The sequence below is a fragment of the Myripristis murdjan genome, chromosome 6 (genome assembly GCF_902150065.1).
Source record: "Myripristis murdjan chromosome 6, fMyrMur1.1, whole genome shotgun sequence".
In the NCBI taxonomy this organism is placed as follows: domain Eukaryota; kingdom Metazoa; phylum Chordata; class Actinopteri; order Holocentriformes; family Holocentridae; genus Myripristis; species Myripristis murdjan.
In genome coordinates this window covers 30,231,878-30,259,593 of record NC_043985.1, presented here as the reverse complement: position 1 = coordinate 30,259,593, position 27,716 = coordinate 30,231,878, and the positions used below count along the sequence as shown (strand labels likewise).

The 27,716-nt window shown below is 43.1% G+C and overlaps 1 protein-coding gene across 3 annotated transcripts in view; it reads right to left on the bottom strand.

Annotated features, from left to right (window-relative positions):
- Positions 1–27,716, bottom strand: part of LOC115360313 (guanine nucleotide-binding protein G(o) subunit alpha) — a 118,599-nt gene that overhangs the window by 75,417 nt on the left and 15,466 nt on the right. For all 3 annotated transcript variants that reach the window (XR_003928330.1, XM_030053154.1, XM_030053153.1), the window contains exon 3: positions 12,080–12,221. Coding sequence is in view for 2 of the 3 variants with exons in the window: in XM_030053154.1 (XP_029909014.1) it covers positions 12,080–12,221 (142 nt within the window). In the remaining variant the exon portion in view is untranslated. The remainder of the gene's footprint in view (positions 1–12,079; positions 12,222–27,716) is intronic.

The window sequence follows — 27,716 nt, the reverse complement described above, 5'->3', positions numbered from 1 at the left end:
CAATAAACATACACTAACACAACATACCAAGTGTTTGAGCAACATATCTCCTCTGGGCTACAAAAGCTGGTCCTAGCCATTTTTACCAGTCTTACAGCCATTTTAATTATCAATACCTATATTAATTTGTTGTCAAATGACACAATATAATACAAGTATTAATGTGTTGCATAACTAGACAGGCATGTAATACAGTAACAGCTCAAAATGCTTTTTAATAAAACTAACCAAATCAATATCGGATCGAATCGAATCGGAACGAATTGTGATAATCGATTCTGAATCTTGTGAATCGGAATCAAAACGATTCTTGAAATTTAAATTGATACCCAGCACTAGACAGGATGCCCAAGTCAAACAAAGTGCTGCCCCCTAGCTGTCAGCGCCCATATTAAGGGGCGTGTTAGTCCACTGCTGCATGTTATTTTCTTATATCAGACAAAAAGTAACTGCAGAGAGCATCAGGTAGCAGAGCGTTTTGAGTTGCGTTATTGTGTTTATGAATCGCCTTAGCGGCCAGGAGTTGCCCATCTCTGCTCTACATGGTAGTTTTTATGTTTATCTTGAGCATCTTCACCGAGGCAGAGCGAGATGGAGCAGAAAAATCCCGTTGACTCCCGTGGAGAGTATTTTTTTTTTCTTCTTACGTTACCGCTGCTTCTTTTTCTTGCCGTCTAGAGCCTTCCCGACACAAGGATTACACAATTACGTTTTTTTTGTCTTTATCTTCTCCAAATCGTGCGCGTGAATCCGATTTGACTACGTCCCGCCATCGTCCTCCGTGACTCGTCATCAAATCTCCGAAGGGAAAAGGAAACTTCGCCTTCTTCGGTGCGAGAAAACAAAACTAATGACACTGGATTACATGAAGGAGGTGTTTTTTTTTTTTTTTTTTTTTTTAGAAATGAGGAAAAAATGACATTACGCTGGTAATGTGTGTGTTACTTTGTTACTGGTAAATGTAACAGATTACAGTTTTAACTTTTAGAAAACGTTACCCCACAACACCTTTAACATCATTTACTGCCCTCCGTCCGTCACTGCAGGCTCACAGGTTTGAATCCCCCAGATCAGAGTAATGACTAATGACTAATGAATAATTAGTAATGACTAATGACTAATGAGTAATGAATAATGAGTAATGAGTAATGAGTAATGAGTAATGAGTAATTGATACACAGTAGAAGTCGGGGGTTTTCTATGTCAGCATGTGGACCTGTGACTGTTACAGGGAAGCCGTGACATTTTAAAATGTTTAACCTATGCACAAATACTCACACAGAGAAGCACACACACACACACACACACACACACACACACACACACACACAGATCAGTGCGGGATCATGGTCGTCTCTGTTGCTAGGATACGGTTCATTTCTCTGCTGTGACGATCGCACTTTCATGATGGAGACTCTCTTCTTCTTCTCTGTCTCTCACTCTGTTTTGCTATATTTATCTCTGTGCCTTGTTCTCTCCTGCGCGTGCACACACACACACACACACACACACACTGCCTAAAAGCCATAGGCAAAGTGTGTGTGTGTGTGTGTGTGTATTAATTAGCCAGCTAGCAAGCCAGTAACCCTGAAAATGAATAACCTCTCATTACAGGGGGCGGGATTAATGATCGAATGTCTTGGGGCATCGATTGAGCCAGCCAATCAGGCGGCTCAAATGGAGCTGGGCCATTATTGATCGATCGGATTTGATTGGCTGAGCATTATGGATCGATGGGCGTATGAGTGTGTGGAGGCAGAGAGAGAGAGAGAGAGAGAGAGAGAGAGAGAGAGATAAAAGGAAGCTCAGCGCTGCAGGAAGGTGGCAGATTGACACACACTTCACACACACACACACACACACACACACACACACACATAGGCGTACACATTCAGACACTTCAAACAACTGTGTGTGTGTGTGTGTGTGTGTGTGTGTGTGTAGTGGAGGCTTAGTCCATACACTCATACACTGACCTTCTTAGCCTGGCTGGAAAGAATCCATAAGGTCTCACACACATTACACACACACATACACACACATCCACACACATAAACACACACACACACACACACACACACACTCCATAGTTGTAATATAATAATATCCATGCTCTGTTATGGTGAGTCAGCCCTGCTGAAGCCAAATGTCACATCTTTAACTCTTTCATGTCCAGGTCAGCCACACACACACACACACACACACACACACACACACACACACACACAGCAGCAGGTCACATGGGGTTGAAATCTTCTCACCTGTGTGTGTGTTTTTTCACCACGTCAGCCCAAACACAACTTCCTGTCACGTGGGCGGGGCCAGTTTCCCTTTCATGTTACATCAAACTGGCTTCCCCTTCCTAATCCTAATCCTAATCCAGCCCAAACACAAACTATGACACCCAGCGTCGTCCAAACTGAGTCGATACGATGACACACACACACACACACACGTGAGGTGAAACACAGCGTCCTGCGAGCGGAGCGGCCGATTCGCCCTCTTAGCATTTTGCTAGTGGAATTCAATGGGAACGCAGTTAGCCGCGTGTCGTAGCGAGGCGGCGCTCTGAAAAAACACTGAAGAACGGCAACAAAGGATTTCCTGAGACACGTCCACCTACACCTACACCTGTGTGTGTGTGTGTGTGTGTGCGCGTGTGTGTGTGTGTGTGTGTGTTTTTCTTCTAACGAGCCCAGGGACTGTTATCATCAGAGGGGCGTTGCTCACATGCCCACACCCTGGAATACACACAAACACACACACTCACACAGGCTAACCCAAGAGGATAACTCTCCCTCTCCCTCTCCCTCTCTCTCTCTCTCTCTCTCTCTCCCCCGCCCTCGCTCGCCCCCCCGCTGCCTCCCGGTCCGCAGAGACAGCCCGTGTTTTTCTGATGCGAGTCACAGCTGCGTCCTTAATTCCCTTCTCCTCGCCCGTCCCTCCGTTATAATTGCACCTCCGACGCCGCAGTAAAGCCACCATCGCAATAATGACGGCGATAATAACCGTAATAATAACGAAAATAGTATTAATTAGGCTCAGGAATCGAGGAGATCGGTGGCCAATGTTGCCAGTTTGTTATTTTGGGAAGATGACGGTTAAAAAAAAAAGAAAGAAAAAAAAAGGAAACAACCAAAAAAAAAAAAAACAAAAAGAGGACACATTCGTCCTGCAGCAAACGGTGATTTTCCATTTGCCGAGGTGTGAGACAATCTAAATGATTCGTTTAATTAATCTCCAGACAGGACTGTGTGTGTGTGTGTGTGTGTGTGTGTGTGTGTCTACCGCAGGCGCCATTTGCCACCGCTCTGTCTCTGGCTTTATCTGTTCCTGCAAACAGGCCTAACGACATCAAACAAATACAGACCCACGCACGCACACACACACACACACACACGTACACACACACACACACCTCGGACACACAAGGGCGTTAAGCTCACACACACACACACACACACACACTGTCAAGCTGGGCTGCTTTTACCCAGAGCATTGTATGGAAGCATTGAAGCAATTACAGTAGTGTGTAGAAAGCGCAGCTACGGGGCTTCAGAAACACACACACACACACACACACACACACACACACACACATACAGAAGCTGCATTGGCCACACACTCGCTGTCGCCTAGAGCTCGCTCTTAAGATCCACTGCGGTCCACCACACACTCTTGGACACACACACTCGATGCAGTTCCTCGGTGAATCGGCGGCGCTGTGCCGTGACATTTTACCAAAATCAATATCAGCGACAAAAACAACAAAAAAAAAACAAAAACAACTCGCAGCGAGGAACTTTTTTAAAAGACGGCAGCAAACTTAAGTCGCTGACGGACAAATTGTTTTATTGACCGGCCTTTGATATTTTAGAGATTATTGATCTGTTCCCTCCCAGAATGGGTGGAAATGAGCTCAGTTTCCTTGTTTTCCTGTAATCAAACCTTCGCCTGCGGGTTGCCGGGGGTTCAGGTCACATTCACGTTCCCTTTTTCTGACATTTTCACTCAATTTAGTTGTGTCTTTGGGATCTGGAGGCTCAAAGATGTTTTTTTGAGCATCATAACATCAAGGCATGAGGGCAAACATATCAAACAGGAAGCCAGTTACAACTACAAAAAAAAAAAAAAAAAAAAAAGCAGTTTATCAGTCGGGTCTACATGAAACGAGGTCGAATGCCGGATGTCTTACAACACGGTGGACCAAAATAAAAAAAAATAAAATAAAATAAAAGCCCTCAGTGGATTGTTGAGTGTCTTTTAATAAAACATTCAAACGTTGAGCAGCTGGAAGCTTCTTGTGCTGGAGCTCCTGCTGCTTCAGGATTCATACAACAGTGACAACGCAAGGACTATTTCAGGCCTGTGTGTGTGTGAGTGTGTGTGTGTGTGTGTGTCATGCCGTCCTTGGACACCGGCTTGCGGAATGTGTTGAGAGGAAGGCAAAACACTGGGTTGCCATAGCAACTAGCCAGGGCCACAGAAACAGATTGAGGGTTTGGGTGAGGGGAGGGAGGAGAGGAGAGAGAGAGAGAGGGAGAGAGAGAGAGAGAGCAAAGGACAAGATGGTGGGACAGGTGGGGAGGAATATTTGTGACTTCAGATGAGAGAAAGAGAGAAAAACGGAGGAAAGAGAAGAGAAGAAAAAAGGACTGATGTCACGCCTTGAAAAAATGAGGTGTGGGCCAGATGGACAGATTGGGGAGGAGAGAGAGAGAGAGAGAGAGAGAGAGAGAGAGAGAGAGAGAGAGAGATTACCCCTGTATGTGGTGCATTTTCAGATCCATCACTCTGATCTGTTTTTCTTTGGCTTCATTACAAAACGATGTGGAGGAGATCTAAATAAATAAATAATAATAATAATAATAATAATAATAATAATAATGATAACAGCGATAAAATCCTTACAAACTGCTCTCCCTCCTCAACAACAACAACAACAGCGGGCTCGCCGGCTCGTCCCTTCACGGTGGAAAGGTGGATGAGAGGTTTTTCAAACAGAGAGTGGGTGTTTCATTTCAGTGCAAAAAAAAAAAAAAAAAAAAAAAAACCCTCATTTTTCTTTTATTTATGTGAAGAGGAAATCTGCCTCAACGTCCGCTGCTTATTCTGCTGGAAAGTCAGTGGCAGCGTAGTCTAAACACAGCTCGCTCGCTCGCTCTCTCTCTCTCTCTGTTTTCCACTCACACTCCCTCTCTCTTTCTCTCTCCCCCCTTTCAGGCTCTCCCTCCTCCTTCCTCCGTATGAGGGAGGTCACAAAAATCGAAACAAAATTTTAGAAATGGCATCAACTCTGGTGTTTTTAAGTATCAACTAAAACAGCAACTCATAAACCAAACTGCAAACGACTTTATCGTCATAATCATAACGCGCTCCAGTTGTTCGTTTTTTAACAAGAAATGCATGATTGGCTCTTAGTTTTTGTCCGATACAGACGGTCTGTATTGAATATTTCTTGGCTATTGGTTTAGCTGTCAGCAAAACAAACCTCACATGAGCCTTTGAGGTAATTACACTGAATGTTGAAAACTTTACAGTCTCTGTTCTTCTGTTGAAGGCAGAAGGAGCAGGATTTCCCGATTACGGTTTTAAAAACACAACATGTAAAGGTGGCTCCTCCTACCTGCACTGCAAAAAGTCAAAATCTTACCAAGATTATTTGTCTTATTTCAAGTCCAAAATGTCTTATTTCTAGTCAAAATATCTCATTACACTTAAAATAAGACATGATCACCTCAGAAGTGATTTTTTTTTTTAGACAATTTTCACTTGTTTCAAGTGAAAATTTGCTTGAAACAAGTGAAAATTTGCTTGTTTCATTGGCAAAATTTGCCAGTGGAAAAAGTGAAAATTCACTTGAAATAAGTGAAAATTAGCTAGAAACAAGAATCAAATTTTGCCAATGAAACAAGTGAATTTTCACTTGAAACAAGACAATTGTCTAAAAACAAGTTACTTCTGAGGTGATCATGTCTTATTTTAAGTGTAATGAGATATTTTGACTAGGAATAAGACATTTTTGACTTGAAATAAGACAAATAATCTTGGTAAGATTTTGAGTTTTTGCAGTGTGGCTATGCTAACCAACAGCAGCCAGTCTTTGTTTCCTGAACTCCGTCGCAGTCCTGGGAAAAAAAAAAAAAAAAAAAAAAAAAAATTCGGCCAGTCGGCACCTACCTGTCCAACACCGCATCGCTCTCCATCCTCCTCCTCTCATTCGATGATTTCCTTTTTTTCTTAACACCGTGTCCGACATTTTCGCTGCTTCCTATTGGATGTGGTGCTATCGATCGCTGTGATTGGCTGGGAGCTGCACGCCCGCTGCCCAAAGGCCGACGCCCAGCAAAAGACACACACACACCAACACACACACACCGCTAGTGGTGTGTGTTAGTGTAGTGATTATTTTGGATTATTTTGGAATGAGTCTGTTAGGAGAATCCCGCTCATTCTGCCTTTAATGTTCGTACCCAGTTTTAAATAAAGGAGTTTGAGCTGAATGGGATTTCTGTTTTTTTTTTTTTTTTTTTTTTTTTTCCTGGTATTGAATCAGGTACTGAGAAAAGTGGAATCTTCCTGGAACTGGAGCCAAAAATGTGGTCACATGTTCACTGTGAGGGCGTCTCTGGGGTTTGGTTTGGCCGTCGTGCGCGGTGTGTGTGTGTGTATCGCCATGTTTCGCTTCCTTCTGCTTTCCTCTCCGTTTCCACATTTCCTCTCTCCTTTCACTCACTTCACTCGTATGATCTCATTTCTTTACTTAACAACATATTGAACATGTGTCTTGTATTATTTTTTTTTTAGCACAGTCAGGTGCTCTCGATGCGCCTCAAACGAACTCGTACTGAGAAACCCCATGTTGTCGAGTCAGAACAGGCTGACCGATCAATGAATCATCAATCTCCGATGAAATGAAACAATAATTGAATTTGAATCGGTTGCATCAGATTGAGAACTGATGATGGCACTTTGTCCCCCCCGGCTGTATCATCTCCCCTCGTGTTGTGTTTGCTTTTGCGTAACGTCACTCCGACTGTTGGCAGCGAGACGGGAAGTGACTCATGTTGTTTGTTTCGGGGGTTGGAGAGACAGAACGGCAGAAAAAGTGGCTAAGCTCTGGCTCACACTGTACAGCGATGACAGCGTGCCGATGAGATGTTCAGGTCTGTTTGGTCCGAGCGCGGGAAACGGCCGAGTGTGTTTGTCTTCGCTGGAAATTTCCTCCAAATCCAGAAGGAACTCCGAAAAACGTCACAATCCTCCTTTTCCAATCCTGTTTTCCCAGAAAGACCCACTGCGGTTTTACAGTGTGTGTATGTGTGTGTGTGTGTGTGTGTGTGTGTGTGTGTGTGTGTGTGTGTGTGTGTGTGCACCACTCCCACCAGGAGGAGGAGGAGGGTGGAACACACACACACACACATACACCCACACACACACAAATGACCCTCCCTAAATGACTCTGTGCTGACAGCGATCCATCATGGCTTCAGCCCTTCTGTTCACCTCCACTCTGCTGACCGGAAATACAATACCAAGCTATATTAAACATGTACACACACACACACACACACACACACACACACACACACAAACAGATATCATATCTTAATCAATAGCTGTATTGTTATTTCACTCCTCTCCTCTTGCAGTATCAATAGCTTCCTTGTGATTAAAAATATACTGGGCCTTCAGCTAAGGTTAAAGGCAATGACGTACAAGTGTGTGTGTGTGTGTGTGTGTGTGTGATGCCCACTAGGGCCCACACAGAGGTCAGCAGGGCAGCCAGCAGAATCTGGGCAAACTGAGTCAGCTCCAGTCTGCCAACAACCATCTGTGAGGCTTTCATCCTCCTTCATCACCATCATCATTATAATCATTAGCACCGTTATGATCACAATCATCATCATCATCATCATCATCATCATAATAGCACTGTCACTAGCTGTTACACTTGTATTTGTACTTGTATTTGAACAAAAAAAACAACAACATTTTGCAACATTCTTGTCAAATGATGGCGTTTTGGGTGTATGCTCGCTTGTCCTGATAAAAAAAAAAAAAGAAAAAAAAAAAAGAAGTGGCTGAGACTTGTGGTGACCTAGAATTTAAGAGACTGGAAAAAAAAAAAAAAAAACAGAACGTGGCCTTGGGTAAGAGATTTGCCTCCTTTTTGTTTCTCCTGATCTAAAAAAAAAAAAAAAAAAAAAAAAAAAAAAAAGATCTGATCCATGACAAACAGCCCCACATGAGATTTTTATATCTTTGCCGCTTTTCACTGCATTCATTTCTACCGACTGGGATATGTTTTGGTGTTTAATTTTTTTTTCAATTTAAATAGCTTTATTGGCATGACAAGGCAGTGCTTATATTGCCAAAGCAAACAGTAGTGATAATGACAATAATATTAGTAAAAATAAAATAAATAAACAAATGGATAATCGACTAGTGATACAATGTACACAGTAAAAACAGATATAAACAACTTTTTAAACGTTTTTCAATCATCATGCCACAAGGAACACAGTGGCACAACTTCTTCTTCTTGATTATGTTGTAATTTTTTTCAGTCCAGCTTCCAGTTTCCTTCGCTGCATCGAACCTCAGTGACCCGTCACGACGCATAAAGCAACGCTGCACTTTTTTCCTTTTGGGTCGGATGTGCAGTTGACCCCTTCCCACCTCCCGCGCTGACACTGACGCGGCTCCGCGGATTAGACCCGTAATCCCCGACCTGTGTATCATATAGTGAACTTGTGCGCCTCGGGATTTAAAGGACTTAGACGCCTCACTTGGAATGGCGCGGAGGAATTTTGGCACCAGCTTGATGGGTTTTAGTTGGCTGCCGTCTCCTCTAGACCCCCAAACGCTGAGCGGCGAAGACGGTTTAATGCGGAGCCGGGGTGACGAGTGCTAGTCACTCGCCGGCAGCTTGTCAGAGTTCCCTGTCATATTAAAGCCACGAGAGACAGAGAAGAACTTTAACATTGAAGAAATTTAAAAAGAAAAGAAAAACCTTTGGAAATAATACTTACTGTAATGTCATTTCTTTCAAAATAAATTATTTTGTCCTCATCCCTCGCAGCTCTTTGCACCGCCAGTCCTACTAGTATCATCACAAAGGGCTTTAGGAGGCATGTGAAAGCGATCGATAAGCCGCCGCGCCGCGCCCGCTGCCGATTCCCGTTCCTGCTCGAGCCGGAAAGTGATGATAACCGCTTGTTTGGGGATGAAACCAAAACGCAGAAAAAAACGCAGAGCCCGGCTGGGATTTGTACCGGCGCAGCACCTCCATTTACACCTGACACCACACTGCACTGCATGCCACACTGCCTCAACACACACACACACACACACACACACACACCTGCAGGCTGCTGAATGCACGTGTTTCAGTCAGGACAGGTAAAAAAAAGTGTAAAATGCACACGCTGACCAGTCGCAGTGTTCGCTGACCACCTGCTTACTGAAGGTACAGCTCAAACTCTGCACCTGAAGGTCCTCTGACGAATAATCTGACCGAATTAGGACGACGTGTGCGTGCTGACGCGGCAAAGCCCTGTCAAAGGAGCAGCGTTTTCTATTATTTACCTGATCCGGACTTGTCTTGAGTGTTGAAAAAGTATGAAGTGCATGCCGAGCAGAGAATGTAGGGTTCAGAAAAGGAAGCCATTCCTGGTGGAGAGACTCTGACACACGTCAGCAGAAAGGATGTGAAACTCTTTCTGAAACTCCACGTTGATCACATGACAGATCATAGAGTATGTGATATTTTTCTCCGTCTATATCCATATGCATCTCTATCCTGCACCAAAAAACAGTTGGATGTGCTCACATTTACTTTGCAGTATCTGGAGGTTTATTCCAAAGCAACGTGCTTTTCCTAAACCTCTATCAGGGGGTCATGTGATCGTCCCCGTGCACGTCTGTGAGGCTAACTCAAAAAGTACCTGATGTTTTTTTGCACACAGTTTGGTGGAAAGGCGGGTCGAGGGGACAGTAAAAAAGTTTTCAACTCTTTGGGGTCAGCCGGCCTCACGGGGGCGTGGCAGCGAGCGGGGGCTTTCGTTTCCAAAAACACGTCCACCCCACATCAACAAACCCCGGTGGGGAGGTTGGTTGTGAGCACAGACGGCTCCCAGCTGACAGACCTCCCCTCCTGACTGGCCTGAAGGGGGCGTGGCCTATGACAACAACAGTACTGCCGGGGGAAAAGGGGGTGTGGCTTAGAACAAACAGGGCCAGAGTTTCCAAAGGCATCACATCATGACACCCGGCCGGCAGGAAGGTCGCTCACGGGTCGGTGCAGCACGGACCAGCTGTCTTTGCTGATTGGCCGCAGTGGGCCTGTCCTGTTGCATCAGCACTGCTGAAAGGGGGCGGGGCAAAGTACAATCACACCTGTTGGGGGGTTTGGTCACGGGCCAATAAAGAAGTGATTACATTTTTAAGCCAATCAGCCTCAGGAGGGCCCAGAGGGTGTCATTTCCAAACACACCCACGTGGCATCGTGAGACCCGGCAGGGAGGTCACGGTCGCGGGTCAAAGGCAGCGCCGAGCAATTTTCCCTCCTGATTGGCCGAAAGGGACGTATGTTATGTCAACAGCACCGCTGACAGGGGGTGGGGCTTAGCACAAAGTCTTCACTCTACCGTGTGCTTTCGTGTTTAGCAATAGCTGGGTTTCCATCCACCTATTTTTATTGGCATTTTCAGAAATTGCGAAAAAAAAAAAAAAAAAAAAAAAACTTGGATGGAAGCACCAGAAATTCGAAAAACGGCCGAAAATTCGCAAAAAAAGTTTTTATGCTTGGAGGGGGTGGATTTCTCAGCATATCAATAAAAGAAAATGCGACTTTTTGCTGTGGAAACAGGTTTTGCGAATAAACGATGACTGGACCGGATACCACGTCAAACTTCTACGCTACCGTCTTATTATTAGTTATTATCATTATTATTATTATTAGTCTCTTATTCCTTATTTAGGATGGTTCGGTACGAAGTTAGCGCTGCCAAAATAGTAAGCAGACTTCTCCCAAGAGCCGACAAGTTCAGCAGGAATCTGTCCCTGATCAGCTGTTGAGTGTCAGCTGAGTGTTTGTTGTTGTTCAGTCGACACACAGACGCTATCTTATGACATCATCTCACGGCGCACTCTCCTCTCAATAATCGCAAAACAAAACTAATGGAAACAGGCATAAATTCGCATTTTCTTTTGCGCATTTTGACAAAATTCGCTCAAAAATTTCGATGTATTTGGATGGAAACCCAGCTAATGTTTAGGTGAAGGTACATCAGCTTGGGATGTAATGAGCCTACAAATGGAGATTTAAGACCTGGGTTTGCCCTGCATGAATATTTTGCGAATTTGAAACATCATTTTCACTTCCTTCTTGCTGCTGTTTGTCGAGTCTCCAATCCACCTCATCAATCAGTTTTAGCAGAAATGGCCACAGTTTTGGGAACCTTGACTCTCTGTGTAGCATATGATCAAAAGATTTTTTTTTTTGTCTGACATTCACGGTGAGTAAATGATGACGTAACTTGAGGAGAAATGAGAGTTTTGGGTGGAGTACTCCTTTAACAAGTTTATGGTGGATTCAACAGGCAGACTTGTTTCTGTGCGTTTGCTGCATCATGTAGATGTAAAATGATGAACAGCTGTGTGAGACTCCACCACAGAGCACCGTCCCTGTCAGACTGCGTCATTACCGGCTCTTTCCGCCCACATCACGTGCATTAATGTGGCCGCCGTGCACCCTGACAGGTTAATGTGCACGTTAACGTTCCCAGGCTGACCTAAACGCACCGCACCGCGAGCTCCGGCTGCACCCGCGTGTCAGTATTTACAGTGAAACACCGGTAACACCAAAAGACATAAACTGCACATGTAAATTGACATTCAGTTATATTGAATCAGCAAATACAAAGTGATATTGCCAATTTTTTGCAGAGAAATTTCTGTTGATGTGGTGATTGTCTCATTTTAGTGCAGCGGCTTGATGGTTTGCGATCGTTTCCATCCAGTTTGTGTGGTTATGAGCGTGTGTGTGTGTGTGTGTGTCAGGGCGACGGCTGACCTTCCGTTCCTTGTCTCCGTACTCGAGGCCCAGCGTGTCCATGGCACGGACGATGGCAGCCAGAGATTGGATGGTGTTGCTATAGACGACAGGCTTGTACTGCTTTACGTCGTCGCCGGAGAAACCGTCCTCGTGGATGATCCTAAACACACACACACACACACACACACACACACACACACACACACATTAGACAATAGGTCATGTGGTTTTTGGCTTTCTTCATGTAGCGAATGATGTCATTCCCACGCGAGCACACGCACAAATAACAGTTTTCTGAGAGGAAACTTATACAGAAACTCAGACTAAACAACAGGCAGAGAGTCAGGGACATGAAAATGGGAAAATAAATGGGTGGTAAGTGTGTGTGTGTGTGTGTGTGTGTGTGTGTGTGTGTGTGGTTGGTTAGCCTTGTCTACCAGTCTCTAAAGACTTTGTTTCCTCCCTGCATCTGTCTTTCTTCTCATTTCCCAATACACTGACTAGTCTGAACCTGCCCGCTGTGGGAGGTAGAGAGAGGGAGAGAGAGAGAGAGGGAGAGAGAGATGGAGAGAGAGATGGAGAGAGAGATGGGAGAGATAGAATTAGCTACATTATGAAACACTGAAGCAAAGACAGAGAGGAGAAGAGAAGAGGATAACTAACAGGGATGTTAAAGTGCCTATTATTATTACTCTTATGTTTTTACAGAGAGAGAGAGAGAGAGAGAGAGAGAGAGAGAGGGAGGTGTGTGTGATGTGAAACCCCAAGCCTGACATACATCCTAATCAATCAGCCAATCAATAACTTATTAAATGCACAAACACATCGGGAAATGCAGCTGTGCTTTTTCTTTTGAAGTCGAGTATCCTCGTGCAAGAGATTTACGCCGGGGAGAGAGCTCAGCTCGCTAAATGTGGATTTATATCAACGTCATTAATATCATTTTGCCTGATTTCTTTGTGCACCGATTGATTAATTGATTGATTGATTGGTTGGTTGATTGATCAGTATATCGGGACTTCATAGTCTCTGCAGTGTAAAGGGAATGTGAGTGAGCAGCAGCCTGGTGGAGAGAGGAAAGAAGAGAGAGAGGGGAGACTTCAGAGAGAGAGAGACAGGTGGTGGGTTGGAAAAAAAAGAGAAAGAAAACGTGAGGGCGAAAGAGAGAGAGAGAGAGATAGAGAGAGAGAGAGAGAGAGAGAGAGAGAGAGAGAGAGAGAGAGAGAGGAGGTGGGGGTGGGCATCACCGGTAGGCCCGGCTGACATTTAGGCCCACAGCGCTAACAGCAGCCCTGTCCTGCTGTTTCAAATGTCACACTGTCTTTCACCGCAACAAACAGAGAGACACGCCAACAGACACGCAGAGAGAGAGAGAGAGACAGGGAGGGAGACAGGGAGACAGATGGGAACAACAGACAGGACATGATGGATGTACAGACAGACAGGCAGACAGCGAGACAGACAGATGGGGGGGCCACACGGTGCGCGAAAGATCACCTCCACTTTCATTCATTTATTTCTGCACAGGAGAGGTTTTCCCTGGCATGCACCGGGGTGAAGGACACACACACACACACACACACACACTCGTATCTGTAGGCACTTTAGGGTCTGCAGTGTTTGGACATGTGAAGTGACACTAACAAATACAACAGTTTCTGCTCCCATTCAGCCGCTACAGTCTGATGTCAATGCTGTTTTTTTACAATGTGCCACTAGAGAGTCAACTGAGATTCATGTGATACTATGACTCTGAAAATTAGTCTATAAATATTCAGAGCCTGGGCTGGAGTTAGCGCTCGTGTCGGCTGGGTTAACACTGAATCTTGATTTTCATTTGCCCCCGTCCGTACCAGCAAGAAAAATGAGAATAATCTGTGTATCGGCGACATGGAAACGGTGGATTAACACATCAGATTTACATGAGATGCAAAAGGTGCAGTGAGATCATTTTGTTCCTCAAGACAATCTCTTCAACACTGCAAAAACTCAAAATCTTACCAAGATTATTTGTCTTATTTCAAGTCATAAATGTCTTATTTCTAGTCAAAATATCTCATTACACTTAAAATAAGACATGATCACCTCAGAAGTAAATTGTTTTTAGACAATTGTCTCTTGTTTCAAGTGAAAATTCACTTGTTTCAAGTGAAAATTTGCTTGTTTCATTGGCAAAATTTGCCAGTGGAAAAAGTGAAAATTCACTTGAAACAAGTGAAAATTAGCTAGAAACAAGAAAGAAATTTTGCCAATGAAACAAGCAAATTTTCACTTGAAACAAGAGACAATTGTCTAGAAACAAGTTACTTCTGAGGTGATTATGTCTTATTTTAAGTGTAATGAGATATTTTGACTAGTAATAAGACATTTTGACTTGAAATAAGACAAATAATCTTGGTAAGATTTTGAGTTTTTGCAGTGTGTGATTAGTACATGGAGTGTGTGTAGAACATGAGATATCATGTTGGCTTACAGATTAGACTGCTGCAGCCAATCTGGAGCAGAAATGCGATATTTATTGTCCGTTCAAATTCCTGCTCTAAGCAACCTGAGGACATTAACTGTGGGTTTTGATGTTCAAGTGTCTCATTAACCCCAGTTTTACTACAGGTTCTGGGTTAATGAGTACAAGCTGTGGCTAACCCTATTCGGGCGTCCCGGCGGTGCCTAAACTGCAAACTTCAACTCCTCGTGTCGAGTCAGAAGGTTAACAAACCGTGGATTTCATGAGTTTGACTTTTAGTGACGGCGAAATGGGTGTGAGCGGCGGCAGAGCAGGTGAAGTGGCGGCTCAAAAACAGTCACAGCCTCAGTGATTATAACTGGAGCGGTTTTATTTTTGTTTTGTTCTCTCGCTCGCTACACGTCCTGCGAAGACGAGGCGTCGGGAAAGCCTGGGGCTGAAAAATGCAAGTGTGCAACAAACTTGGATTAACTAAACAGTGCATTTTTGAAATGATTCATTATGATGTTTTAACACTTATCAACTACTGGAACGTTTATTGCATTCATTCATTTTCCAAGCTGCTTATCCTAATGAGGGTCGCGGGGTGCTGGAGCCTCTCCCAGCATTTCTCACTGGGCAGAAAGCTGGGAGACACCAATGACTTCACTGTTATCCATTATGAATATACATCTGCATTCTATGGATGTTTTTTTTTTGTCTTCAGCCTTCAAGGTCACTGAATGAAACTTTCCCAAATCTCAGTGTCTGTTGCTAAAAGCCAAAGTAAAACCTCCAGACCTGTCCTGGAGTCGGCTCTTTTTCATGTGAGACTGTTCGGTTTTCAGTTTCCAGTGAAAACAGAAGCAGAGCGGGGAGCCGAGCGAGCATAATGAGGCACCTGAGGCTGCACTTCTGACCAAATCTGACCAAAATTAGACAGAAACAGCCTCTGATGAATGCAGCCGTTGTACAAGTCTTGCTGAAGTGAGAAGCACAAGGGCCATGCCTTAAAATATTCTGCAATTAAAGGATTGTTCCACTTATATTCAGCCTGGCTCTTATCTTTGTAGTTTTTTTTCCATCACTCCAAAAGTTAAATCCAAATACGTGTGTGCACTGTGACGAGCTCATGGCACTCACATTTATTGATTTCAAAAATCAAGAAACATCTGCTGCAGATCCTTGATGGTCGATTTTAGAGTCGAATGATTTTGCATGTGGAGGTTCCAACATGCCAAACACGCAACGAGTGCTTTCCAGTCTTAACTAACAAAAGCTCGTTTTTCCATTTCTTCCAACGTGACGTGAACGCATCGGAAGACCGGCAGCCGCTGCTACAACACTGCAAAAAAAAAAAAAAAAATTCTCAAATGGATTATTATAATTGAAATGTCATGATCATTTTTCAATCACATCTATTCAAAACAACTGCACTACTTTGTTCTGTAATTGCTCTTAATTATGCTTTAATTGGCTGTATTATGTGACCTTCTAGAAGTGATTGTCTGCAGCTGTAACGCCGGCGCGACGCAGGAAACATGCATAAAGGCCACTGCAGTATGTTGTATACGTTCTTCCTAACCCTCGCTGACCCGGGGAGGAGACAGAAAGGCGTGCGCTGAAAAATCACCACAGAATGTGAATCTAAACCGCTCAGAAGGGCTTATAGACGATTTCCCAAGACCCGTAAGAAAATATCCCCCGGAGCAAATTCACTCCAAATCCGTCATCAAAGTGCAGCTGGAATAAAAAAAAAAAAAATCTCCGCGAGGAAAACGAACAAAACCTGGAGAACACAAAGGCAACCGGTTCAATGGAGCCGAGGTTGGGGTTCCTAAAGCGATAACTCACTCATTTCCCTTCAATGCCACGCAGGAGGTGTGTGTGTGTGTGTGTGTGTGTGTGTGTGTAGAAACAGCTGACAGGCTCAATAAAGGGGTGAATTACCTGCCTTACAGTGACTCCGCCCCTCTGAGGGCTTCCCTGCTGAGAAAAGTGCAGCGGTGAAGCGGTGCCGCGACGTCAAACAGGCCTCGCCACGACGCATGACTCAGCGGCCGCTCGTTTTATTTCCCGGGAAAAAAAAAAAAAAAAAAAAAGACGGCGGCTCTGAATGAGCCTCATAATCTCACACAGATTATTATTGTTCCGAGTGCAAAGCAGCGGCATGACGTTCTCAAATAGTTTTGGTGGGATTTCATCTCTGACATTTTAATTAGTCAGTCTCTTTCATCCTCCCACATATGCACCCACCCACCCACACACACACACACACATATATATATATACACATACACACACACACAGCTTTCGGTCTCTGTTATCTACCTTCTGGTGGTATCAGGTTTAAACAAAAACACCCACGCTCCTGTGTACAGTGCACTGTGTTACGTGCGTGTATTTTTGTTTGTGTGTATGTGTGTGTGTGTGTGTGTGTGTGTGTGTGTGTGTGTGTGTGTGTGCGGTTTCGAGGACAGCACAGTCAAAGGCAGTATAACGTTTCAGATCAATCAGGCAGCCGGCCAGGCCCGTATAAATACCAGGCCTCTATTTACATCAGTGACTTTCACACAGCATCGACAAACAGAGCCGGAGCTGCGATCTGCACACAGAGCGAGAGCGACGGGAAACGGCCCGATTCTTATCTGGATAATGTCGAGATCTCACCGCAATTACCAGCGTCGGGGTGCTTTACTGGAAAAAAGAAATAACTCACACATTACTCACTGCTTTTTTTTTTGAAAATCAGTGAATTACTTTGCTTATTACGCCATCAGGACATTTGCATTTCACCCTAGAATGATTGTTTAACTTGGGTTCACTGGGCTGATAAATACGGCAGAGCTGGGGCAAAATTATCAGCAAAGTCTAAATAAATAATGACGGGCACTAAATCTCTCTTTTTTTTTTAATACAGAAGGATCCCCATGTGAAAGTCTCTCACCGGCCAGGACAGAAACAGGCTTATCGGCCGGCGATGCTGTCACCGCCTGCTCCCAGAATAATGCGCCAGGCCAATTATGTTGCTATTTCCCGCTGACAAATACCAGCACTTAAGGCACATTTTTAATCCCAGCGTGGCCGCTTGTATTTGTCATTTGGTGGCTCGTTCGAGCGAGCTCCGCTGCAACTCTGATTTTTCCTCTCATGACCTGCGGGCAGCGAGAGACGAGGTGAATCTTTCAGTCGATATCACAGCAGTAAAGAGGTTAAAGAGGCCGAGGAATGTGAAGCAAGTAACGAGCTGTCTTAGATTAGAGACTGTGATTGCTGGGACATGGAAAATGTTTTGGGCAAATTCCCCTTTTTCTGACTTTCCCAGACTGATTCAAGATGTTTGGTACCATTTTCACCTCTGTACATCCAGTGGTTCAGTTGCTATGGGCAGCATTTGGTGTTAGCTTAGCATAAACACTTAGAGTCTATGGGAGTCGTTAGCCTAGCTCTGTCAAAGTGAAAAAATAAACCTTACAGAAACGCCAAAGTGGATCATGTGGATTTGAAATACACAGCTTGGATTTTTTTTTTTTTTTTTTCAAAAATGAGACAGGGTGCTGCTCAGAAAAAGCGAGTGTAATCTTGAAGAGGTAAAAAATGCATAACGAGATGCATTCTTAATTAGTTAATGTTAGCACTGGGAAATGAAACACTAATTTGGAGTTGCCAACAGGTCAATTAAAAAAGCAAACTTACCCCCCCCACACACACACACACAAAAATGGAGAGCAAAATCTTTGGGGAATCTGCTAGTAGAATAAGAGATTTTCAGCGATGAAAAAAATGAAGATAAAGTCGGCAACAAGAAACACGAGCTCAAGAGAGAGGCCACAGGCGTTCGATGTGGACAGGACAGCACGAAAAAAAAGCTCACTGTCAGTAAAATACAAACACATCTTGGAATTAAAAACAAAACCACAAATACTAGAGTCGTTCTGAGAGAAATTAATTTGTGCCTGACCTTCCTCTACCTTCAGCGGTGGATGGAAGGATAAATGTGTTCAGTGGTTACAGCTCCACCATCTAACTTCTGCTGAAACCACTCTCATTTCTTTAACAAAAAAAAAAATAAATCTCAAAACATGCTTCAGAGCTGCTGTAAGGTTCATTTTTTCACTTTGATGAACCCAGGCTAACGACTCCCATAGACTTCAAGTGTTTATGCTAAGCTAACACGAAATGCTACGAAATGCTGACATGCAGAACATCTTGTCTCCGTCTGCATAAGTAAAAAAAAAAGGGCATTTTCCCCATAACATTTTCCTTTAATCATGATATTAAACACGACATGGACATACAAGACGATGCCTGACATTCCCACAATCCTGAATTCCACCCTGTCCTGTAATTTGATTTGATTTTATGAAAATATTCACTGTTTTGCACCTTGACTCTCTTCCACTAAAGCCCTTCAGCGAGACCTTTCCCTCGATGCTGACAGGAAACTAAAATGAGCTGAAATTATTAACACATAGATTCCATTTTCGCTTGATTTCACATTTGGTTCAGACTTTTTTATTTTATTATTATTATTTTTTTTTATCAAAGCGCCAACCCACTGCAGATGACATTATCAGTAAGTGAGAAAACCACGAGGCAAAAGCCAAAAGACTATTTCGATGTATATGGAAGAAGTGGAGCATCATGTGAATGCAGAGAAAAAAAACACATTCAGGGTTTGCTTCATTCATATTCATCTGCTTCTCTTTCCCCTCTGATGTGCCGCACAGAGTAAAGGCAAATAAAAATAACATTAATGCATGGCGGTATTTCCTCCAGAGGCTCTGAAACAACATTTGGCTCGTGTGGAAGTGGAAGCGTCCACTCCAACCAATACTGAAATTCTTGGAAACAGCATTTGGACCATCTGCCATACTACTGAATGTTTTATTTATTTATTTATTTTTTTTACAGAGATAGCAGCTCTTTTAGGTGACTATTCAGTGATGAGGGAAACACTGACGCCAAGTTTCAGCTTCTCAAACAAAGGAGACAGAGCCTACATGGAAATCAGCAGGCAAAACACAGATTATAGGATAACACCTCTGTAATCAGGACCATTTTTGCGGGATTGAGTCAATACCCAATTACCATGATTCAATCTGATAAGCTCCCTGGATATCCGGCGACTGTCTATTAGCTGCATGAATATTAAAGTACAACACTCTTCCTTCTTTCCTTCCTTCCGCCCTCCCTTCCTTGTCCCCTTCCTCCGCCTCCCGTCCGTCCTCGCAGCACACAGGTCGGCTGAGGACAAATCCTTAATTGCCTGCTGCAGTCTCTGCTGCAGCGGCGTTAAATTGAAAATGCCAAGCAGAGAGGAACACAAAGCACCGGCAGAGACAGTGAATCTGTATCTGGATATCTGTTTTTCTTTTTTTTCTTTTTTTTCCTGCCAGTGTGAGACAAGTGATGTACACCATCTGGTTATTCAATACGAGGGAGATAACAGTCTGTGTGCGCTATTAAAATAAATGTTCTCAAATATTTACTCCATCATAATTCGTTTTTGTGAGGATCTGTCACACGTTTTTCCATTATTTCGGCGTCAAAACGCCCCTTCAGACACAGAACACATGGAAATGTTGCAAAGTGGATGCTGTCACTGCCGCTCAGCTTGTGTGTGCGTGTGTGTGTGTGTGTGTGTGTGTGTGTGTGTTTTTCCAGGCATCACAAAGTAATTATGAAGAATGGATGCAGTTTGTCTTCAGACTGATGAAATTTTTTTTTTTTTTTTAACGCAGGAAGTCAAGTGAAGTCAAGTCGCTCTTCATCAGTGTTGTTTATCGTCACCGTTTCACTGCGAGGAGGTCTCCTGGCTGTTTTCAGGTGTCGACCGCAGAAAGACAGGCTTTGTGACTGTAAGATCGTATTTTTAAACCCAGATCATGTCCTCATATAGGAGCATTTCATTTTCTACTGAGGAGCCCAGAGCTTGAATTGAATAGTCAATTTTAATAGCAATTTCAATATTTAGATTGCAACATTATTTTGTAAAAATCATTTGTTAATAGTGATGTTATTAGTCACAGCCGTGCGAGCGCGGTATATACTCCACAAGCAGTCAGGAGGCAAATCGTAAATCTACATTTTCTCATGGGACGTAATTTCCAGCCCCAAATCGTAGCTTTTCTGGCGACTGACAGTCACAAGCAGGCTGGTGCCCCACCGAAAATATGTCTCTGTCAACCCTGAAATATAACACTGACAATGGAAACTGGTGGTTTATCCCTGACTGGACTGGCAAATGCTTTTTTTTTTTTTACTATTTTTACTGCCATCTCCAAACACCATCTGTATTTCCTTGTTTTAAAACCCGGGCCCAGTTGAATTTGTAATCCAACGGCTCAGTTTTAAAGGAGAACTTTGCTGCTGGTTTGAAGCCAGACCTCTTCAAAACTTTTTTAGGACTTTACAGAGCAACAACTTCACTTTAGTGCTGAGGATCCTGGCCAGTGACTTGTTGTGTTACCGAGGCGGGGCGGGGCAAGTGGTGTATTTGTGATACTGCACTGTATTATATATGAATGAGACAGGAAGTTCATTTGCAATCTGAAAAGCGTTTAGCGATCCAATCAGCTGCTGGGTCCCTCCTGGGCTGTGGTCAGCACATAGGGTAGCTCTACTTTTCCTGGTGAGTTTATTTAGCTCCTGCAGGCAGAACTAACCAAGCCCACTGTTTATTATCCTGTGAGCTTCCTGTTTTTAATCCTGAATGATGCCAGACAACGTTTTAATGAGGCCAAGATTGAAAATAAAAGCAAAGCGATCCTTTAACATTTGCACCGATCTGATCTGGACGGGATCAGTGACTGACAGCGAGCCCTGGAGTGCAGCCACAAACAAAGAGGATGTTTAATTGTGTGATTGTGTGCATTCGGCCCGTGCAGGTAAATAAAGATAAAATCTGCCGAAATTGACGTCGCGGAAAAAAATAATGAAGGTGTGGGCGGACCGCACTGTCTCTATCATAAAACCGGCCTTCACAAACACTCTCTTTTTTTTTGTTGTTGTTGTTTCACTCCAGAAAGTTTGCTTGTTTGCTTGTGTGTGTGTGTGTGTGTGTGTGTGTGTGTGTGTGTGTGTTGAAAGGGAGTGGGTGGAAAACAGCAGAATCATTTCTGTCTTTCCAGAAAGTTAATACCGTCATCCTTCTTCAGTCAAACAGAGAGACAGACAGAAAGACACGAGGTAATCACCAAAAAAAAAAAAAAAAAAAAAAAAAAAAAGAGCCACAATAGAAAAAAGGAAGATCAGAGATTAGATTAGGCACGATAAGATTTAAGATTCATTAGAAGTGTGTGTGTGTGTGTGTGTGTGTGTGGGCTGGCTGGCCTGCGGACGTGAGCTTTCATGCATGAGGACCTTTTCTCATTACCCGCTCTTCAAGACCTTCTGTCAGCAAAGAGAGAGCTCTGTGTGTGTGTGTGTGTGTGTGTGTGTGTGTGTCCATGTGATTTCCCATAGCTTTGGCACAATCTGAACGGTGACCTGAAACATAATTTAGTTTCACACTGAGCCACACAGATGGACGGAGAGGCTGACATATGGGCAATTTAACCACCACATTATGCCATGAGAGCAGCATGTGGCGGCCATTTTGGGAGGCGGATAACAGGTGTGTGTGTGGTCCGACTACAGGTGTCAATCAACAATCAATACTATCCATCAGTAACCACAGTGGCCCCAGGATATCATCTTTCACGGGAGAACTTTACGTTTTGTGCTGAAGTTTGTTCTTGTTCTTTGTGTGTCGTCAAACTGAGGAAGTCGTGTTGAATATGGACGAACTTTCTGCACATTTTTCACAATAAACTGGCAAATATATATATCAATTATATTACTGATTGATTAAAAAACAGCAAGCATAAACTTTCAGTGCTGACAAAAGGAAATTTCACCTTAAATCTCCTCCTCATGCAGATGCTGGAAACGTTTTGTTCATATTTTTCTGTGACACTAAATTCAGTTTTCCATCAGTTCCTGTTGCTGTGTGTCAAATTCATATAAATTTCTATAATCTGCACTTTTTCTGCAATAAAACACTAAACTGGCAATTATATTACAGATTTATACAATCAAATGAAACAAACACAAACACGTCAGCTCAGTCCTGATGATAAAAATTTAAAAAATAGCCTCCTCCTGGCACAAACTTGAAATTTTGCATGTTTTTTTTTCATCAATTTCTCTCTTTTTTATGTGTTTGTGTATGAAAATCATGGTGTAACTAAAATATGAACCCCAAAATAAAACAAATCATCCAAAATCTGTCCCAAGTTTCAACAAATCTGTACTTTTTCCAAACCGGCGATTATATTATAGATTTATGAAATTTAATGAAACAAACACAAACATCTGTGCTCAGTCTTTGCTTTAAAAAAGAGTCGCCTTAAATCTTCACCTTAAACACGGTAAACTTGAAATTTTGCACTCATATGTGTTTTTTTTTTCAACAACCAGCACTTGTCCCGTGATAAAAGAATAAACTGGGAATTACATGACAGATTTATGAAATAAAAGACACCAAAACACATGCAAGCCAAGCACTCAGTCCTAAAATTAAATTAAAAATAAAATAAAATAAAATAAAATGAATTCACCTTTCATCTCCACCTCAGACCTGAAACAGAGCCGGCGCCTCCTGCCAGCCGACGGACAGATGGCACAAACCGCCAGGAATTTACATTTTGGCTCATTTGGTGCGTCTGACCGCGGCTCACACGGGGAGGATTACAACATCCAGCAGCAGAGAAGGTCAGAGTCAACAACGACAACAACAACAACAACAACAACAACAATCGCAGCTACAGGAGGAGAAAGAGGACGTTGTTCTGTCACTTTTTGTCTTTCAGCTTCACATCAGAAACATGGCTGCCGCTCCCTCACCTCGTCCTCCCATCATCCCTCCGCCCTCGTTATTTCTGTCCTCACACCTACTCATGTGAACACACACACACACACACACACACACACACACGCACACACACACGCACACACACACGCACACACACTTGCACACACACGGCACTCGATGCAATTGGTTCTTTATCTCTGTTCTGCATTGTTGCCAGCTAACACCCTTCGTCCTGACACACACACACACACACACACACCACTCTGAGTGATTGTTTTCTCATCGTGTGTGTGTGTGTGTGTGTGTGTGTGTGTGTGTGTGTGTGTGTGTGTGTGTGCTCTGTCACTGCGGTCTATGTCGACAGAGCTCTTAGTCATGGCAAAGTGCGCACTGACCGAGTCTTGTCATCACTGACAGACATGCTTACTTACACCTTGTGAGTGTGTGTGTGTGTGTGTGTGTGTTTAGGTGACTGAGAGAGTGGGGGATAAATATGTGATGGGAGATAAAGGAGGGGGGGTGCAGGACAACTAAAGAGTAGCGCAAGAATCACAGGGAGAGGTTATAAATAATCTGAGGTGCGAGCAACACAACCTCAACCCTGACCAACACACACACACACACACACACACGCACACGCACACATGCACACACACACACACACACACAGTCCAGAGGCATCAGCTGCTCTGCTGGCTGGCTCCAGTCAGTGGCGATCACACCTTGAGGTCAAGCAGCACACATGCACTTACACACACACACACACACACACACACACACGACACTATATTTTGGCCATACCAACTGATAGGGGTTCATCATTTTTCTGAGATGTGACAATAATACTACTACTACTACTAATAATAATAATATTAATAGTAATGATGATGATGATGCCACAAAGATGGTTAAGTGTGAGGGAAGAGGTGCAACTCCAACCAAAAAACTGATCAGACGCTAAGTTTGACCAAACACCTCGATGTCGATATTGTGACGGTTTTGAAGGTTTGACTGCTGCTGCTTTCATTAGATATTTTAACACAAGGGATTTTTGCTAAACTGCCTTTAGTTAAGTGGATAAATATAAATAATGTAACAGCTTCAACAGTTTAATAAGCTCAGAAAATGTCATGTCTTTACTGAGCTGCTGCCTCTAAGCCCCAGACATGACATCACTCATGTCAGATCACGATATTAAGATCCAAAATCACACAAGATATCTAGTCTCATCTTACAGTATCAATATAAGATATCTAGTCTCATCTTACAGTATCAATACAACATCAATATTGTGTCCATAATTCTGTTATCTAATATAAATTCATTAACAAGCTGTGCATTGAGAATAGGGGCAGCAAATACATATGAAGAGTTCATTTTCAAAAACTGATATCTCCATTTGAATTTATTAAACCTTTTTAAACTTTTTTGAATTTTATTAAAATTTACTTTATATTTATTTCTATTTTTTATGTGTTTATTTAGTCTGGCATAATGTTTATTATCCTAAATCATGCTTTGTGTGTGTGTGTGTGTACTCCAAGCAGTATCAGTGAAAAAGGTGTATTCATTTTAAGAATGGCTTTTATCTGTTTTTGCAAATGAACTCTTCATATATATATATATATAGATAGATAGATAGATAGATAGATTGATAGATAGATATAGATATAGATAAATATAAAAAAGATAAATGGTAACTGCAACCAAAAGCAACACTTCACTTCATCTCTCACCCTTTTCACACACACACAACACACACCAGACATAAACTGCTACTGATCACTTTCATCAGGTCACGGCCTGAAACCTGATTTTTTACATTTTATTTTTACGTTTTTTACAGAATGAAAGTCTTTGCTAAACATTTCCAAGTGCTGGTCGTATTATCGAGATCATCTCTACTTCAAACAAACGAGCCTCAGGTACTTTCACTGGCGGAGGAAAAAGTCCATCCAACCTTCTCTCTTTTCAAGTTCTGCTTGTCGCTGTGGGCCTGATGACGAAGGTGGCTGGCGAGCGCCCCGCCTCGCTTCCTTCCTGTTTCTCAATGTGATACCAGCCTGCTTCCTGTAGTGTTCACACTCTTTAGGTTTCCAAAGAGGTCAGAGGTCACGCTCAGCTACGGCGCAGCACTCTTGAGTCTGATTCGAAGTGATCGAAATGCCACTGAAACGGTTTTACCCCGCAAAACCTACAGCGCTGCTATTGGTGATGTTATTTCTCTGACATTTTAACACACAGGAGGTATTTTAACACACATTGTAACAGGTAATAATCACTTACAACGGCTCATTTACATTGGAGTGGTGTTATTTTCCCAGTTTGTCTCAGGTTACTTTTAAGAGGAACATTGAAAAGCTTGCATCTTGATTAATTCTGAAAATCGAAACGCAGAAAAAGCATTTTGCATCCAAAACCAATAAGGAAACGCTGAGAAGAAGAAGAAGGAGAAGAAGAAGAAGAAGAAGAAACTGAGAGAGAGTGAGAGAGAGCACAAACCAAGCTCCATCCGGACGTCACATGAAGGCGTCAAAACATCTGAGAACAGTCATGCATGTTGGAAATACGCATGAATACATTTTAATTCAAAGGAGAGATTTACACATGTGAGGTCGAATTCGAAGGAATTCAACAGAAGCTGAAAACTTGTCATATTTGTAATTTTTTTTTTTTTTCTCAAATATATTTTCTGAGTATCGGTATGACTCAGTAGTTTCAGCTCTCGAAACCTCAGATGCATCGCAAACCGTTAATCTGCGTGTTCTCACTTTCACCGTGTGACGAGACGAAGCGTTTGAAGATTGTGTGTTTTTTTTTTTGAAGACGTGTGGAGGCTCTCAGTCATCGAGGTCGCGGCTCTCCACACAGAGTTGAATCGAGGTCAACTGGACGTGTTTGTAGATACATCACTTCTCATCCAAAAAGCTTCTTTGCAGCGTTTGAAGGGTAAAATATGATTTTTTTTTTCTTTCTTTCTAGATTGCAAAGAGCAAACAGGAAAAAAAAGCTGCTTTAATCAGTTTTCACCGCTGGACGCCTCTTCTCTTTGTGGTTTAGTGATAAAGTAGACGAAAAATAAAATGTAAATCATCGTCAATCCCTGTTGCTAAGCTGTGTCAGTGTGTTTTAGGCGGGATTTTGTCTTTACATCTTTTTCTTTTTTTTTTGATTGATTAACATTAACAACACACTGACAAAGGCTCAGCTCATATGAAAGGCAAAAACAGACAAAGACAAGAGAGTAAAAGGAAAAGAGAAGCAATCGTGTCAACCAAAAGGTCTACACACTCTTTTTTAAACACCTTTACACACATTTACTGCATTGATTTAATGTATATTTGCTCTTTTTTGTTGGTTTGTTGACATTTTTTTCTTTTTTTTATGTAATCAAATTTTGACCCTAGGGGTTTTCTGTATCTCACCTGCACAATCTATTGTTATTTCATTCTTGTTCTGATGTTTTGCTTTTATTGTGCAAAAATAAAAAAGTAAAAAAAAAAAAAAAAAAAGTAAAAAAATGAGAATAAAACCAGGCCGCCCATCCTGATCACAACAAACTGAGGTTCAGCACTGATATTAGAAACACCTTTACTTTACATTGAGCTGAGGTCACTGAGTTTTGGTCAAATGAACCAACAGAACATGAATCCAAGCAACCAGACGTCCAGATGTTGCCATCAGCCGTCAGTCAGCGTCTCGTATTCGCTGCATCTCTGGCGACATGGACCCGGCTCGGGCTCCACGGCGGCCGGGTTTGGGCCGCGAGCCGCCCGGCCCGACACAGAGAGAGTGGACGAATAATTACAGCTCCGTCTCACATCTGGGAGGAGCTCATTAAATCTGTCTGCCGTCATCTCTGTGTTTCACTCTGACACGTTTTATCTCTATCTCCCCGTCTCCCCTGACAAGTCCTCTCCCTCAGCCCTTAGCCCTCCCTCTCTCTCTCTCTCTTTCTCTCTCTCTTCCTCATTCTCTCTGTCACACTCTCTCCCACTCACTGCCATCTTCTGCCTTTCTCTCTCTCACACTCCTCATTCCCACTCATTTCTTCTCTCAGTCACAGTCTCCCCTCCAGCTACCTGCATTGTCAGCCTCTATCCGCCTGCAGCTCTCCCCCTCCTCCTCGGTGCTCCCACCCTCCTCCTCCTTCCCCTCCTTCCTCCACCTCTCCCATTCTCTCGCTCTCTTTTCCGACCACACACACACCTCCCTTTCTCTCCCGTCTTCCCCTCTGCTTGGCTCCATTTGCAATTAACTATTAATTAAAAAAGCAGAAACAGTTGATACACAACGCCTTCCCCGCTCTCTGTCCTCCCCCGGTGATTGGCTTCCACTGGGAAACACACACACAC